The 17,770-nt window shown below is 36.8% G+C and overlaps 1 protein-coding gene across 1 annotated transcript; it reads right to left on the bottom strand.

Annotated features, from left to right (window-relative positions):
* Positions 1-872: 872 nt before the first annotated feature.
* Positions 873-13,050, bottom strand: LOC104612947 (Transducin/WD40 repeat-like superfamily protein). The gene is made up of 8 exons (XM_010280613.3): positions 12,437-13,050; positions 9,032-9,179; positions 8,773-8,923; positions 8,506-8,631; positions 8,336-8,416; positions 2,718-2,910; positions 2,357-2,624; positions 873-1,663 (listed from the first exon to the last, which is right to left on the bottom strand). Exons 1-8 carry the CDS (start codon positions 12,626-12,628, stop codon positions 1,419-1,421), a joined length of 1,404 nt encoding a protein of 467 aa, XP_010278915.1. The 5' UTR covers positions 12,629-13,050; the 3' UTR covers positions 873-1,418.
* Positions 13,051-17,770: the final 4,720 nt, after the last annotated feature.

Here is a 17,770-nt window from a genome sequence, read left to right as displayed (position 1 = left end):
ATTAAATAAAAAGGCTCAGTTTGGAAGGAATACAAATGCAACATGGACACCCTCTAAACAGAATTTCAGTGGGTTTCAAAAAACATTATCATGCAATAAGCACCGATGCTTTGAAAGAAATGAAGAAAGAAACAGGTCTAAACAAAGTATTGGCCTATATCAACCAATACGTATCGTTCCGGAACCCTTCCAATATGCCCCTACAATGGATATATCAGGGGTCTGACCGATTCAGGGGATGGAGGGGTCCTAGACCGGCTCCCCTGAACCAATTTTGAAAAAAAAAAAAAGAATCAAGACGCCAATACACCCCTACCAGCATATTGGGTGTATCGATATTTTGAACCTTGACCGTTAGGCTGCAAGCATCAATTGGTTTTAAGATCCAACTGGTCCAATGCACGACTAATTTTGTTAAACAGTCCACTGTCAGGAGACGTTTGACAACGGCTTAAGTTGCTGAACTCAAGGACTTGTTGCTTTGTCATATCGTTATTAAAATAATTAAATAACAAAATAATCTTCTAGGAACTTCTGTTTCTGCCATTTTTAAGGAACACAACATCCTTAAAATCTTTAATCGCTATTTGAGAAGGTGATAAGCGTTTCATTTCAACATCTTTAGCTGATATCAAACTCAAACGACAGAAAATACCGATCATTTCCCATGGCCTTGAAACGAGAAACATAAAATAATTGCAGCAAAGTTGAAGAAATCAGACGCCGACTCCAAAGGCAAAGGGATCTGGTATCCATCAAAATTAAATAAATATATAACAAAGGGCAAAGGGTTCAGTTCCTACACCAGATTTCCTTTATGTGAATTTTGAAAATGGAGCAAGAAAAGAAACCAAGAACAAGAAGAAACATAATGGTACAAATAACAGCCCTTAAATAAAAACACCACTGGATAGAAATCCTTGTGGACAAAAAGTTTTAAGAATAAATAAACGTTAAAATATAAACAATATAATGCCAAGACTTTGATCGAGTGTTGCCGCGTATGATACGAAGGTGGAGAAAAAAAAAAAACCCTTTGTCCACCGTGCCCATTACGGTGAACAAGGTTAGATGCAGCGGGGTATTGGAACAACCCCCTGATCCATCCAATGGAAACCACTCAGAAAAAGCCTGGTGGCAACTCAACCGGGCAACACTTGGTTGTCTTGGCTAACAGATGTCAGATACAATAGATGGCCTAAACACTAGTGATGGACTACAACACAACAAATTTGATTGATTCACACGCAGTAACCCCACAAAATAAATTCAGGAAACCAAATCTACAGAAACACTTAATGATACAGAGCCACGATACATTTTTCTCGTCGGCAGTGATACCAGCCCGATGAAACCAACCTTCTTGTGGTGACACCAATCATTCGATCTGGAAAGAAACAAATTCAACATTTTCATCTTCAGTTAGACCATACATGAACAAGACCCTGCCTGTTCCCAGTGTAGATCTCATTGCGTTCTTCATCATAAAAGAGAGCAGTAATGTCTTCCAATGCTTCAGCAACTGTGTTCCTAATCCTGGAGATGTAAGACCGCTTCCTTTTACCACCACTACTGTTACATTCATCTTTGTGACTGCTGTTGCTAGCATGTATTTTAGCAAGGCATTTCCCAGTCAAAATATTACTGATGTTGATTGAGCCAGCTGCCAAAAAAGAGAAACAATCACTAAAACAAGCAAAGAGTAAAATGCCAACCCCGTACTAGGTGCCTAAAGGACCATTATATTAAGTATATACAATATAATTCAATAAAAGCAGCCGCAGTTCAGTCGCAAGCACCGTATCCTCGGTAGCTAAAATGCAAAACGAAATCGGAAAATAAAAGGAACAAATGGCATCCATCTCATCCCGATTTGAGTCATTTGACAGACAACACACCATTACCAAATGGCACAAAAGGCTTCTCCTATACAAAACATATGAAAAGTATCTCCTTTATAGCAGTCTTGTTGCATAGATCTAATAAAGTAGCTCCAGTGGACCTCCCCGATGCAAGGTCCTCTTGGACCAAAATATAGAAACAAAAAAGGCTAAGGTAAACCCACAACAAAGACCATAATAGAAGTTTTAACACATGCGCAAACATATGGTAGAGGGGGAGAAGTATTTGGTATTAAATGTCCTTTATAAACACTAAAAACAGGGGTATGTTCTCTTGTGTGTGTGTTTTGGGGGGGGGGGGGGGTTTAAAACAGTTACTAGCTAAGGTGATGTGAACCACAATGAATATTTCAACTTCATAAGCACATCATGAATACAAGACAAATCATTAATATTTGTCAAAGATATATTCATAATATGGTTAATCTTAAATTTTGATTAGGGTGAGGGGGTACCATTTTCCACAGAGATATCATCAGAATCAGCCTTGCAATAAGAAATTATAAGGTCCTGGTCACTTGTGATATAGATGTTGTTTGTATTGCAGTCAGGATGCCATAACAAATGATCCTCAAACGAAGTTACAAGCTCCCCACGGAAGTTCCAAACAGCCACAGTCCGATTTCGAAATGTCAAGAACAATTGATTTTCATATAAGAAGATAAATGCTGATGGAGTCATGAATTCGGTTCTGCTAACTTCTGTTAGCTCAGAAGTACGAACCTAAAACAAAACCAAGAAGTTATTACGGAAGGAATGTAAGTTTATTAATTAGATTTACTATTCTCAACACTGAAATAACAACGAAAATCTTACATCAAGAATCTGAAGGTTTTCATTTTCTTGCTTGACAAGAAGCTTTTCATTGAACTGCTCTATGAAATCCACCTTCTTATTTCGATGAAGAAGATGGTTGAAGGCCTTAAGAACAGTGCCATCCTCTATTGATAGAATCTTGAGAGGGACATGGCCACTGGCTCTTGTGAATATCAACAACATTATTCCTGGACTGAAACAAAAACAATATATGAAATAATAAGCATGCAAAATCACATGCAAGAAATTAACATATACCAACCTATCTAACCCATGATGACCATACAAAGCAGCTCAAAGAAAAGAAAGAAAGGAACACATGCAAACCTGGAAATGAATATATGACAAATTACACGATTAAGCATGTATCAAAAAAACATCCAACCACCAATTACCAATCCAACAAAAAATTCCTTTACATCAAAACAAACTATAGAAGGCATTGCTTGGTGTAATGGTAAAACTGATAAGCATGAGAACACTGGTTCAAGTCCGGGAGTGTCCATTTTGTGGGGAAAAAAATCTGTGCCAAAATTTAGGTTCAAATCCAGTCCATCCCTCCCAAAATCCCACCAGATAGATCAGTGTTTTAAAAGCACAAGGCCAAGGCGAGGAGCACACCTTTTTGAACCAAGGCACAAGATTTAAAATAATAATAATAATAAATTGCAAAAAAACAAAAAAAGTAAGAAAATCAAAATAAATTAAGAAAATATTAAAAATAGAATCAATTAAAAATCAAGCTTTAATTTTAAACAATGTTTTAAAAAGCCTATTTAGCTCAAATCAAAATGCATAAACATAACATATAAAACATATTGAAAGTGAAAATGCAAAAACAAAACAAAAAATAGCATATAAAACGTATTCAAGCATGCCCAACTTTCAATTTCTTTATTGTTTCCCAAATGCATTATTTCAAATAACTAATAAGATGTTAAACATCATTCATTCCTCAAGGCAAAGCTGAAGGTAAACATCTCAACACACTTCGAATTTCATATAGTATTTCAAATAACTACACCTGTTCATGGGCCGGGTAGCCCAACGGACCATCCCGGACCGGCCTATTCTAAGTCGGGCTTGGACATGATTTTAGCCACGTGGGCTTGGGCTCGGGCTTTCTCAAAAAAGCCCAGCCCTATCCCAAGACCAACTTGATAATATATATTATATAATAAAAAAAATTATTTAATAATATATATACAATATTTTTTTTCTTTTTTCAACTAATAGTGAGATCTTTTCTTATTTTTGGGTTTCAAGGGCTTTCAATATAAATAAAACACTTTTTATTGAATAAAAAAAGAAAAAATCTGTTTTTAAATTTCTGGTCGGGCTCAGACTCAGACTACAATATTTTTTTTCTTTGTTCCTCTTCTCTTTTTTTCAACTAATAGTGAGATCTTTTCTTATTTTTGGGTTTCAAGGGCTTTCAATATAAATAAAACACCTTTTATTGAATAGAAAAGAAAAAATCTGTTTTTAAATTTCTGGTCGGGCTCAGACTCAGACTCAGGCCCAAGCTTCAAGCTTTATATGAGGGTCGAGCTGGGCTCAGGGCTCAGGCCTGAATGTATTCCGTTGATACAAACACAAAGCTTGGCCCAACCCGACCCATGAACAGGTCTACAAATAACTAATATACGTATTTATGACATATCTATACTTCAACACATTGAGAAAGGTTCTTTGACATTTAGAACTTAGTAGTTAATATATTTTTTGCTTCATGGGACTACACAACAAGGGTAGCTCATCCACCTCCCTTAACCCCCCAACCCCGATGGCGATGGGATTACTTTGTAGTTATTATATGGTCTATAAGAATATAATTAACTTTCTATAAAGCTTTTATCATTCTCATTCCTTGTTTACAATTCATAATATTATTCATTGTATTAAATGATATAATATAAAAATACTCTCTGTAATTCATCAAAAAAAATACTCAGTACATTTTCCATTTTTTATTGAGAAAATGGTTAACCTAGGAGCCTTATGGCTCACATTTTTCAACAGTTCAAGAAATTTCAAATAGTTTGGTGTGCAACTCATCGATGGAGTTTTACATCGATGATGTTTATACCGCAAACAAACGCAGCTTGGTGCCAAAAACAAAAAAAGAATGTTAAGGTCCATATCCAATCTATTCCTCCCAAGACCCAGCCGGGACCATCATTGGGTAATGACCCTTTAGATGATGTTTATACCGCAAACAAACGCAGCTTGGTGCCAAAAAAAAAAACAAAAAAACAAAAAAAAGAATGTTAAGGTCCATATCCAATCTATTCCTCCCAAGACCCAGCCGGGACCATCATTGGGTAATGACCCTTTAGATAAAATTTAGAGAAATATATAATTTTAATTCTTTCAATTTCCTTCTATGTACAGTTGTAGCTTCAGCCTCCAATGTTTTCACTTTTGTCTTTTGAAGTGTTATTGAACCTGCAATAAACAATAATTTACATAATTTTAGTTCACCGATCAGGTATTCTTGCCTAGGAGCATTTGCAAGTTCAGTTATTACCAATTACTTCACAAAACTTACTAGACACTTTAAAAAGAGAAGTTCCTTCTGGACTTCATCTCCTCATATTTGCTTTTTTTCTGTAAGGCAAGTAGTGAGACCATTTCCCATCTACTAATTCCCTGTCATTGTGCTAATAACATTTGGGAGTTTTTCTTCTCTTTATTTGATTGTAGGCACTCCCCACCCCACCCCACCCCTTGGATCTACAGAGCCTTTTCAAACCCTCCTTTTTTCACCTTCTCTTTATTTGGTTGTAGGTGCATCCATTCTTTGGTGCATTTGGGAAGAAAGAAACACGAGGATTTTTAAAAATGCATCAAGGAGTAATGAAGAAGTTAGAGATAACAACATTGGAGGTCATTGGCTAAAGACTGGATCTTCCAAACAATTCACAATGGATTACATGCAGAAATTGGCTGCTTGTGCCCTCTTCTTCAGTACAGCCTGGGCAAACATTGACGTGGAAACCTCCCAAATATAATCAAATTATATTTTGATGGACACAGCTTAAGGAATCTGAGGCCATTGGGAATTGGAAATGTTTTCAGAAAGTGGGAAGGACATTTTCAAGCAATATGTTCTGGACCAAATAGGAGATAGTGATTCTATAAGAGCATAGTTGTTGACACTGTTGCATGGAATAAGGTTGGCTAAATCTCTTGATACCAAGGATTTGCAAGCCAAAAGAGACTCAAAGGTTATAGTGGCCCACGTTAAGAACAACATAGGGAGTTCATAGAAATATAGTCATATATCGATGGAGATTGCAAAGCTGTCATTGAAGATTGGAGTTCAATATAGGTAGACACCAAGATCAACTGAACTAATCACATAGCTGATGGTTTGGCAAAATCAGGGGTAGTCAAACGTATTGGGGAATTGCATCAAGTGAATGAAATATTTAAGGCATAAGCTAGTCAATGCGAACTTAAAAAGGACACTAGGCACATTAGCATTGTAATCAATATATATATTTTTTTTAAATAAAGTAATAAAATTATGTTTGTTATCAAACAGAAAAAAAAAATAGCTTGTTTCCCTAGTTTAAGTATCAATTAGCACACACAAAAAGTGATGTAAGATGAAAGAATCAAACATCAACAGTGCAATGAAAGCAACATCAAATAGCATAAAAAGGCCATTTCCCAAAATTGGTCCTGACCATGCAGAGTATTAGAAGGAGTGGACTGGTTAAGAACCTCATAGTATTGGAAGGAGTGGACTGGTTAAGAACCTCAGAGTATTGGAAGGAGTGGACTGGTTAAGAACCCAACATCCAGCATTTTTTATACAAAAGTGGCCAGTCTGAGGCCCAAAGCCATGTTCTTAAACTCGTCACAACATTTTACCATTATATCAAGAATGCCTAAGTTTAGGGAGAGGAATCCAATTCTGTTAATGCAAGAGGGAGATCAGAGAAAATGCATTTGTATGTTTGATAAAAATCAAGAATGGTAAAATGAATGGAGCCCCCATTCTATTGAATGCAACATAAATATGAAAGAGTGTGTGTACGGATGTGTTTAATTACAAAAAAATGGGAGGGGTGGAACCTCTATTCTGGTAAAAACTAAAAGGATAATATAGTAGCTAGTTTATTACAAAGAAGGGAACAAAGATAGCAATTAAATTGCCTTGTGCAGAAATGTAATTCAAAACAAAATGGAAGCCTGACCCTGATTGGGAAACAGGTCCAATCCATAAAACTTACTGATCTACCCTTTGGGAAAAAATCACAAGAATTCAAAAAAAGTTCTCACAATGTATACCTTTACACTGGGGATGGAAACATATTTCTGGAAGGAAACTTGGGCTTGGAGTAAGGCCTTCATGAGACACTTAACTCATTATCTTCAATTTGGATTTGGCACAAAACAAAGAACAATACAAGACTGCTAATGACATTTCGGGTAGGCAGATTTGTTTGGTCTGCAGATTTACAACACAACATACAAGATTGGAATCCAAAGAGATGGCACTACTGATTGAAGAGATTCAACAATGTCACTTTCAACCAAATAAGAACGATACTAGATTGGTATCAGCTGAGTTCATTTACCTTCCAAGGTTGTCTTGTCCCCATGGACAGCTACATTACACAAGACTATCTCAGAAAGGTGAAAATAAAATTTTATTATCATGTATAGGGCATTGGAGAATACTGCACAAAATGATTAAAAAAAGGGCAAACAAGAGTGGCTGCTATAAGAAGATCCTTACAACCATGGATCAAGAAGCTAACTATCTTTCCATACTTCCAGTTAATCCCTCCTTATCTTTGGCTTCCCCAACATACTACAAGGAACCAGTTTTCATAATATTACTCCTCTTTTGCTTAGGCCACACAAAGACCAGACTGATATAAGAGAGCTGAGGTCCCTTGGAAACACTCAAAGGATTCCAAATAGTTGAAGAAAGTACACTGTACACCCAAATACTCTAGGAGACTTTGCAATGAATTAATAGGTGGTGAACTGATTCTCCTTCATCATTGCACAGGGAGCATTGAATGGGTCCCTCCATTCCTTTAGAAATCAAGTGACTGGATACAAACATAACCTTTGGACTTTTTTTTTGCACAAGGTGGCTGTTCTTAGACTGTAACACATGTTTTTCTTTTATCAGCAACAAAGAAAAGATCCATTCATTAATTAGGAAAGAGAAGTGCAACAAGAGGTTGTGAACCCAAAAAAATGTGTCTATTAACCCCCAGTTTATCCAAATCATCAGCCAAACTGTTGGCCAACCTTTTTACCCATTTTATTTCTAGTTGCATGTCTCTTGAGTACCATTTGAACCACCTAATTTCTTACACTATAACACATGTTGTCATGCTTGTTAAACCAATATTTTACCATTATACCAAGCAATGGCCCCTAAGTTCTGTCAATACATTTCAAAACATTTTTGGAGTATGACTAACCCAGTTTCTCCTTTTTTAAAAAAAGAAACTTAGGTTTTAACTTCAAAAGCATAAACTACATAGAAAATGCTTTACATGGGAAAAGAGAATGATGAAAGAGAAATCAAGTGCACAAAAATGTTTTTGTGTGTATGCATGTGGAGGGTGGGGAGGAGAGAGTACCTAATCTTTATTTCTTGTACATTTCTGTCAGATATAGAGTATAACATTGTGTAGTTTTTCAAGTCGAACACCTTGTATATGCTAATAAGAAAAACAAAATGTCAGAATCAAGAATTGGCATGTGCATAATTGATTTATGAGAGAGCACATTACAAAGGTTCTAAGAATACCTGTCTTGTGCAGAATACGTAAGAACTTTTCCATTTACATCATCAAATTCTACAAACCCAGGCCACTTCAATGACTCTGACTCAAAAAGGGCAAATCCAGCATCTGGCTTACCTCTCCGGATATACCTAGACCATTTATATTGGTGAATTACTGGTTAGAAAAAAAATGAAAAAGAGAAAATGTAAAGAAAATAAAAATAACCTATATATATGGAGCAAGCGAGTGAGCGCACACAAAAGAGAGAGAGAGAGAGAGAGAGATCGTACTCGATCCTTGTGGTTCTACACTTCAAAGAGCTGAAGTTGTCTGAAGCATAAACCGAAACTGTGATAAGCGAGTCATTGTTCTTGTTATAAAACAAGCTACGAATGACTTCATCAGGGCTCACATTCAAAAAGCATATTCTTTGATTTGTCTCTGTATCAAGAAAATTAAAAAAAAAAAAAAAAAAAAAAACAGTGAGCAACTGGTAATGCAAGCCATTCCAAATTATAACCAAAGCATGACAGAAATAATTGAAACTACCTCTACTAAATGCGGCACATACACCAGACTGTGCAAGGGCAAAAACAATGTCACGGGCTGCCACTATCTCAATGATCTTTGATCTCTTCTTCAGAAAAGGTAGCACCATGGTATTATGTCCCTTGGGATCATGAGTATCATATTCCTCCTAATACCAAAAAATGCAAGATTTCATTGCAAGAATAGCGGTAGGTACGTGGATTACTCGATATATATTAAAGAAAGTATGGTACAAAGCAAGCATTCCGTGTGACAGGAAAGTGAGGAAAAAGAAATCATGATGAAATTTGAATTCCCTCCCCCCCCGGTCTAACATGTATGAAAAATTAAGCCGATACAGGAGTCTGAAATTCAGGCTCATGACTAAGGATTAAAATATTGTGATACAACCCAGTACCAAAATTTGGTATCAGCACATATCGGTGTGCCCAACACTCAAGTTTTTATTTTTAGTTTTTTTCATTTTAATAGGATTATAGGGATGGGATTAATCACCAAAGTTTCAAAACTTTTAAAAAGTTTATGTATCGGCGTATCCATGTATATCTAAATGCAACAATATGGATACAATATCGGCATATCATATCAATATTTTAATCCTTGCTCATAACATATTTCCACCAGGAAATGTTTTTGATGTCATCTATCAGAGCTGCATTTTATGACTGTCTCATTGTATGAGCTTAACACATCAGCATCTATGCAAAAACAGTGACAAAACACATTTAGCAATCCCCATATGCCGAAACAGTAATGATAATTGCATGACTAGAACTTCAAGCAGTGGGTGAATATCAACTTTGGTGTGACAAATTGAAAAGTGAAAACCAGAAAAATATTCTGAGATGTCACATCTTTATTGTAGAAAAACTTTTAGTAATAAAATGGTCAAAAATAATAATAGAAGTAAAATGCTCTAAATACTTAGCCAGAAACACCATCTTAGTTGGTGTTTATTGGTCAGATAGAAAAAAAAAAGGTGTATTGAACTTGAAAAAACAACTATGCAGTTTCATATTTATGCTATAATGTGGAATGTGATTTTTTATTGGAAACAGTAAATGTGAAATATTATTACAACAAATAAAAGCTTTACTTGGTCTGGTGTACCAAAAAAACTAAAAAGCACAAAATGCTGATCTAGTCAGCCCTTGGAAATCATAAATGCCCAGTCAATCAAGTAGTTTAAGTGTGTTATCCTTTGTCTTCTGTATCTTTACCATGCTTATTCTAATTCTTCCAAATCACTCAGTTATCTCCTAATTCCCCAATCTGGGTCAAAGCCAATGGAGTTTCTATGATCAAACAGATAATATGATGACCCATGTAAGGAAAACACAGGCTTTTTTCATTGATAAAATCAAAAAAGTATCATGTCTATATAAAATTTAAACACTTGATCCAGCTTTCCAAAACTTTTGAAAAGAATCCTGGCAATGAGTACATGACCTAAAAGGAATGGAGTGCATCCTGGGTGGTTGTTGAACCATGTGCCTACCAAAAACAGTAAGTTTGCTGATCTTTCATCAGTTAAACCATATGGGGCATCCTAGGTGGTTGTTAAAAGCAATGTGCATTGTGCAATGCCCCATATGGTTAACTGATGAAAGAACAGCAAACTTACTGTTTTTGGTAGGCAAATGGGCTATGCAACAGGGTGCAACCCTCCCCCAACCCCCTCCCACAAAAATCACCAATTTACCATGTCTATGAAAAATCACCTAGTAAATGCTTAGAGAGTTGTGTTAGAGGCATAACAAAGCCTTATATCAATTGATTGACCTCACAAATTGTAAACGATTTGAACTTCAAAAATTAGCACGTCTATACCCAACCACATGTTAATATTTCTCTGCAGCTTTATTTCAGTTCTCTTCTGGTAGTTAAAGGAAACCAAAACACAATCTCTCAAGCATAAATGCAGTGCCCTACCCCACTCATCCTGATAGAATGATAGGATTTCTTTAATGTAACTGGAACAGGTGTTCTTACATGCTCAGATTGGAGAGACTAACACGATTGATGCAAACTTCTTGTAGTTAATTGATTGCCAAATTGGGTACTGATATCTGAATAGTTTTAGCTATACCTCATCTCCTCAATGGTACCCCTATAATGACAGCTGAATCTCCTTGAATATGAAATTTCCTCATTCCTCATTCCAAGACCCCCCCCCCATCAAAACAAAATGCAAGGCCCAATCTTCTGAGATTAATAAAGCCTATTTCTACCATCATCCAAAAAAAGGTATATTCCAACCTGCTGAGCCAGGCAGCCCAAGAACCAACTCAGAACCCTACACCAACTACCACACTTTCTGGTTCAGCATGGATAGCCATAGAGTTGCATTCAACTGCACACTGCTTAAAACTCTTCAAAGTTGCATTAATAATCAGCAGGGTTGGCCATAAGAAAGAAATTTCTTCCAGTAGTTTACTCAGCTTTCCTATTCCATCTCCTACTTGCAATTCAAAAAAATTAACATTTTAAAGCCGAATTGCTTCCTTGAATAACTCTGAACTGTTGCTGATATAGTCCTCTCACCATGTACAGGAAGGATCCATCTTTAATGTCTCTATTCTATGTCGCCAACAAAATAACCATGTGTGGTCACATTGTAGCCTGCTTGCACTAATAATCAAAAAGGCAAAATCTGTTTTTAATTTTCTTATTTTATCAATCATTTCTCCATCTCAACATTGCTTTCCTTTTTCTTCTTTCTGTCTGTACTGTATTAGTATCCTATTTGTTCACCATTTTATACCAATTCATGTATCATCAACATTTCAAAGATTCCAATAAATTTTTAACTCTTGGCAATATAACGCCCTACTATGGACTTAAGAAGATAGAAGCTTTCCATATATAATGACCAAGTAATTTGAAATTAAACGACATAAAACAAGAAACTTCAAGCATGGCTGCTCAAGTAACCAAATTCTCTAAGTTTACTGCAACTATCAGGTAGCACGTGCTATGCAGGTTGATAAAGAGGGGGAGTCAATTTTGTCTTATATGTCAAGCGGTGAAGCATCCAAAGCTTGTTTGTAAAATGTATGCATTTAAATGTAGAATGTATTTCCCTATTTTGCTGAGGCAAGTATTGAAATATATACCAAAACATCAGGTAAACCGTATCAGATGATCCCAAGAAAACTAGACCAGCTCAAGAGATTAAGTAAATTGCAGCCACCCCTTAAACGCTCTAGCTTTTAACCCATGCTCTAATGAAGTCAAATAAGCATAGTAGGAAACTTCTCCACAAAAACATATACCATGCTTAATACCAAACATTCTAGCCCAAAAGCGCAGGAAGAAACAGAGAAATAAAGCACTAATAGGCACACAAGCTGCAAAGGCGTAAGAAGAAAAAATCGAAGAGCACAAACAGCGAAAAAAATAAACCTGCAACCGGATATTCCGGAACCGTTCTTGGGCATTGCTCATACTGAAAGCACGATCACGCCGTGAACAAATTTCCCTTCTCTGAAGCTTTTTCACACTGTTGACGAAGCCATCGACGCGCTGACGTTTCCGAGCCACAATCCGGCGATTGCAGCAAGGGCGAGGGCTGACGGAAATCCTCCTTCCGTCCATCGCGAAAACCCTAGAAATTCAACTATAGGAGAGCGAAATTGCATCTCAAAACCAAGCACAGGTGAACGAAACCATCGGTTTGTTGCTGAAACACAAGATCCCGAACTCTGGTTTTTCTCATAAACCCTAGAAGCCAACACCGTAAGATAAACCCTAAAACGAAAAAAAAATATCTGGCTAGGGTTTTCTCTGAAACAATCTCAATAAACCTTAAGATACTAAGAACCGAAGAAGGAAGGGGCAGTCCCTCTATCTCTCTCCCTCACGCGTTGAAAGTTGAAACGGAGAAGACGAGAGTGCAACTGTAAGAAGTTCGGAGTGTCCGAAAGGGAGGTCCTAAAAAGTGCAGAGATAATTAGGTCGGATTTCAAGTAGTTTGGCGTCCGATCTGGTTTCAAAATCCAATTTGAATGACAGCCCCCTTTTTTTATATTTGTTATTTTTCACTCCATGTGAATAATGAATAGTTATAGATGATGATGGGCTGCTGGTCGGTTCGGGTCGTTTAGTCGGTTTAGACGATACCTATACAACTTTCCACGAGGCAAATTGGTTCATGCTCAAAGATCCACCACATTGCCAAATTCCAGATTGGTAAAAGTAAGTTTCAAGGTTCCGGGTGCATGAATTAATATTATTAACTTAAGGTCCGAAACTTGGAGGGCTAATAAAGTAATAGCCTAATAATTGGCGCTGTCAATGGGTCAGGTTTGATCCGACCCGAATATATCCCATTGCGAACCGATAAATAAATGCACAAAACAAGTCCGAACCTCCATCGGGGGCGTTAAGCTTTAAATAAAACACGTTCATGACGTTACACACCAAGTAGGGGTGCATATGGATCGGATTGGTTCTATTTTGTATTATTCTGATTTTTCTTGTTCGGATTTTGAACCGGATTGTAAGATTTAATCCGATATATATGTTATTTATTTGTTTATACAAATACATAATACATATATGTTATTTATTTATAAATATATTATTTACGTTATATTTTTGTAAATTTTTTATATTAATTGTTTTTTTATAAAATACATGAAAATTAGGGTTGTTCATAAGAAGGCCCAACCCGACTAAACCGACCAACCCAGACCGACCCAACCCGAGTCGGCCGGGTTATCTTCAGCACCGTTCAATTTCGGATTGTAAAACATCATAAACCGATGGTTTGGATCAGTTTCGACCCGAACTAAACCAACTTAGTAGTTAGTAGTTAGTTCCTACTTCCTAGTTAGTAGTTACAACCTACTTAGTTCCTACTTAACTAAGTTGTCTCTATCCTAATTACAACCTAACTTAATTTCTAGTCTTCTAGTTAGGAATAACATTAATGGCAGTATTGTAAGACAACTAGACAAGGAATTTTTTTGGAAAAGTTTAAAGAAAATAATCAAAAGATCCTATTTTCTATGGTCTTTTACACCAAATAGGCAACCAATTACAATTAGAATTATGTGTCATTTTTTACTTAGATTATAATGTTTCTTGAAATATACAAATTCCAGTCTTCTTTCTCTAATAAAGTTTGACTTTCTATTTTATTGATAACTTCTATTCTAATTTTCTAACTTGGTTCACCCCCATTATTGCAGTTGAGTTTCTGTCAAGCTTGGTTGAACTTAGAGCCAAAACCGACCCAAGTCGACTCAAATCGACCAGGTCAAATTTGCTTAACACTGGGCCGGTTTCAGTTTCAAGTTTAGGTAACCCGACCAGGTCGAGTCAGTTGAAAAAACCTTAGTAAACCGACCCAACCTGACCCGTGAACAGCCCTAATGAAAATAGTTGAAAAGATACTTGTATTTTTTATTTTTCTTTTTTAATTATTATATTTGATTCTTCTTTTAATAATTTTTTATTTTTTAATAAGTTTAATCGAATCGCATAAGATACGAAAATCTGACTTTTTCATTAGATTTGAATTTGAATGGGTCATTTACTAAAACACCCCCTTCAGTTTTATGAATTTACTAAAGCCTACCCTATAGTTTGTGTTTTACTAAAACATCCCTTATAATTTGCAATCAATTTACTTAACCGTTCCTTTAGATGAAAGTGGAAAATGATTATTTTTACCTAAAACATGGACAACCCCTCTATTTTTCTCTATTTGGTCAACTTTGTTTTCTATACAAAAGTATTAGGGGTACTTTTGGAATAAATAACCATGGATCTGTACCCTTGAACATTTTCCACTAAATTTAGGGCTACTTTTGGAATAAACAACCATGGGTGAACATTTTCCATATTCAAATGGCAAAACAAATATTTCTTAATGAAAGGTCAATTAAGTAAATAGGTTGCAAACTATAAAGGGTATTTTAATAAAATGCAAACTATATGGTAGGTTTAAGTAAATTTGTGAAACTATAGGGGGTGTTCTAGTAAATGCCCATACTTATGAGACCCGAACAAATCGATTATTAACAGTGTTAGATCGGATGCGGATATGTCCTTATTCGAATCCAATCTGTTTTGTTTTCATCCCTAACAACAAGAACTTATCTAACCATTAATTGGGAATAGACATATTCACGGGTCGGGTAGCTTGGCGGGTTTGGCCAGCCTAGCCCGTTTTAAGTCGAGCTTAGACATAATTTAGGCTAGTGGGCTCGAACTCAGACTTTCTCAAAAAACAACTTGGCCTGAGCTCGAGCCTAACTTGATAATATAAATTATATAATAAAAAGCATATCTTATTTAATAAACATATATATATACAATATTTTTTCTTTGTTCATCTTCTACTTTTTCAAGTAATAGTTATATCTTTTATTGGTTTTGGATTTTAAGGGATTTTAATATAAATAAAACACTTTTTATTGAATAAAAAAAGAAAAACAAATCTATTATCAAATTTTTTATTAGGTGTAAAACCAGAGTTTTTCTGGTTTCTTCTTTTTCTTGTTTTCATTCATTGAAGATTTAGATATATATACACAGCCATCGAATCTCCTAAGTTTATAGGAACTCAAACTCAAAACGGAGACTCCTACTCCTAATTCGATCCTAACTCAGCGGAGTCTCCTAATCCTGGAGACTCCCAATTCAATCCTAACAACCCCCCCCCCTCAAGTTGGAGCATGCAGATTGTGAATGCCCAACTTGCGGAGAAAATACTCAAATTCTCTCCACCCCAATGCCTTTGTAAAAATTTCAGCCAACTGAACAGTAGTCGACACATAAGCAGGATGAATGCAACCATTTTGAATCTCATCACGGACAAAATGGCAATCGACTTCAATATGTTTCGTACACTCATGAAACACTGGGTTTGCTGCAATATGCAAGGCTGCATGACTATCACAATATAATTGCATTGGGTTCGAATGTGTCACTCCAAGAGCCAATAACAATCCCTTCAGCCATTTTAACTTACATGTGCTCGTGGCCATAGACTGGTACTCTGCTTCCGCTGAAGAATGAGCCACAGTGTGTTGTTTCTTAGTTTTCCAGGAAATCGGCGATTTCCCAAGTAGAATAAACCACCTAGATAGGAAACGCCGGGACAAAGGACAGCTCGCCCAGTCTGAATCACACCATGCATATAACTGCAAGTCACAATCTGAACGGAAGAGAATTCATTGACCAGGATTTCCTTTCAAGTAGCGCACCACTCGCAATGCAGCCTCCCAATGTCTTTCATGTGGTTGCTGCATGAATTGGGACAGAACATGCACACAATAAGACCTGAGAGATAAATAAGTCTGCCCACCAAGCGCCTGTATCGCTCAGGATCAGATAAGAGAGGCCCATTTGTCAAGGCTAGATTGTGATTCTGCTCCATAGGAAAAGGAGCAGGTTTTGCACCAAGTAATCAAACTTCAGTGATAATATCCAGAGCATACTTTCGTTGAGACAGAAAAATTCCTGTTGAGTTTCGGGCAACTTCAATGCCCAAAAAATATTTCAATGGTCCCAAGTCTTTCATATGGAAGCAGTCACTCAAATATTTCTTGAAGACTTGAATTGCCATACGATCATTACCTGACACAATAATGTCGTCCACATACACGAGGACAAGCACATGTACCCTATCTCGATGAAAGGTGAATAGGGAGTAATCTGAACCTGATTGCTGAAACCCATATGTCTTAAAGACTGCGGTTAATTTAGCAAACCAACATCCTGGCGCTTGTTTCAAGCCATATAGAGACTTTCGCAACCGACACACCATACCTAGTTTATCTGATTGAAAATCAGGAGGCATTCTCATGTAGACTTCCTCATGAAGGTCACCGTGCAAGAATGCGTTATGTACGTCCATTTGATGAAGCTCCCAATTTCTAGCTGCTGCGACTGCAAGAAAGGTACGGAAAGTAACCATTTTTGCAAATGGGGCAAAAGTTTCATTATAATCAATTCCCTCAACTTGCTTGTTCCCAAAAATCACGAGACGGGCTTTGTATCTTTCCACTGTCCCATCAGCGTTGTACTTGATTCAATATACCAATTTGCATCCTATAGCTCATTTTCTGGATGGCAAAGGCTCTACGGTCCATGTCTAATTATTCTCAAGTGCCTGTATTTCTTTCTGTATTGCATCCTTCCATTTTTCATCCTTTATGGCCTCAGCAAAAGAAGTAGGTTCAACTCCTGCAGTAATAGTTGCCAAGAAAGCACAATGTCAATAAGAAAAACTGTTACAATTCACATAGTTATCTATGGGATAAGGACTACCTGCATGATGTGATTGGCCGAGTGAGCTTGCAAAGGGATGCGGAGAGGGACTCAAGCACTGTGTGGTGTGAAGCACATAGTCTCTTAACCTTGTGGACTGTTGTTCCTGTCGATGCCCACGCCCAAAATGAGAATCAGAGTGTTGTTGTTGCTCAACATTGCCACCCCCCTGACGTCAGGACTGTCTTCGTTTGCATTTTCTGTGGTGACGTCAGAAGAATGCATAGGTTCACTAGTATTGGCATTCGGGTCTACGTGGGTTCCTTCTTCTACACTGATTCCTTCTTCTACGAGTTCACCTCGCTAGTTAGTCTCCATCTCGCCATTTGCTAGTCCAGGTGAATAAGTGGATGGTACCAACATCTCATCTGTCCCACTTATTCCACAATCTTGTGCTTTGTTCGGCTGTGCATCCTCTTTGTGTGCATACGGGAATTCATGCTCAAAGAAAGTAAC

This window comes from Nelumbo nucifera, chromosome 5, assembly GCF_055504915.1.
Source record: "Nelumbo nucifera cultivar China Antique chromosome 5, China Antique-T2T, whole genome shotgun sequence".
Classification (NCBI taxonomy): domain Eukaryota; kingdom Viridiplantae; phylum Streptophyta; class Magnoliopsida; order Proteales; family Nelumbonaceae; genus Nelumbo; species Nelumbo nucifera.
Note: the sequence above shows the minus strand (reverse complement) of the source record. Positions and strands in the feature narration are given on the sequence as shown.

Excerpts from the sequence above, each read along its gene's own strand:
- LOC104612947 (XM_010280613.3), bottom strand. The coding sequence starts at position 12,628 with ATGGACGGAAGGAGGATTTCCGTCAGCCCTCGCCCTTGCTGCAATCGC. Across the intron at positions 8,632-8,772 it reads TGTAGAACCACAAGGATCGA|GTATATCCGGAGAGGTAAGC; the intron begins GTACGATCTCTC and ends TAAATGGTCTAG. Across the intron at positions 1,664-2,356 it reads TGATATCTCTGTGGAAAATG|CTGGCTCAATCAACATCAGT; the intron begins GTACCCCCTCAC and ends CTTTTTTGGCAG.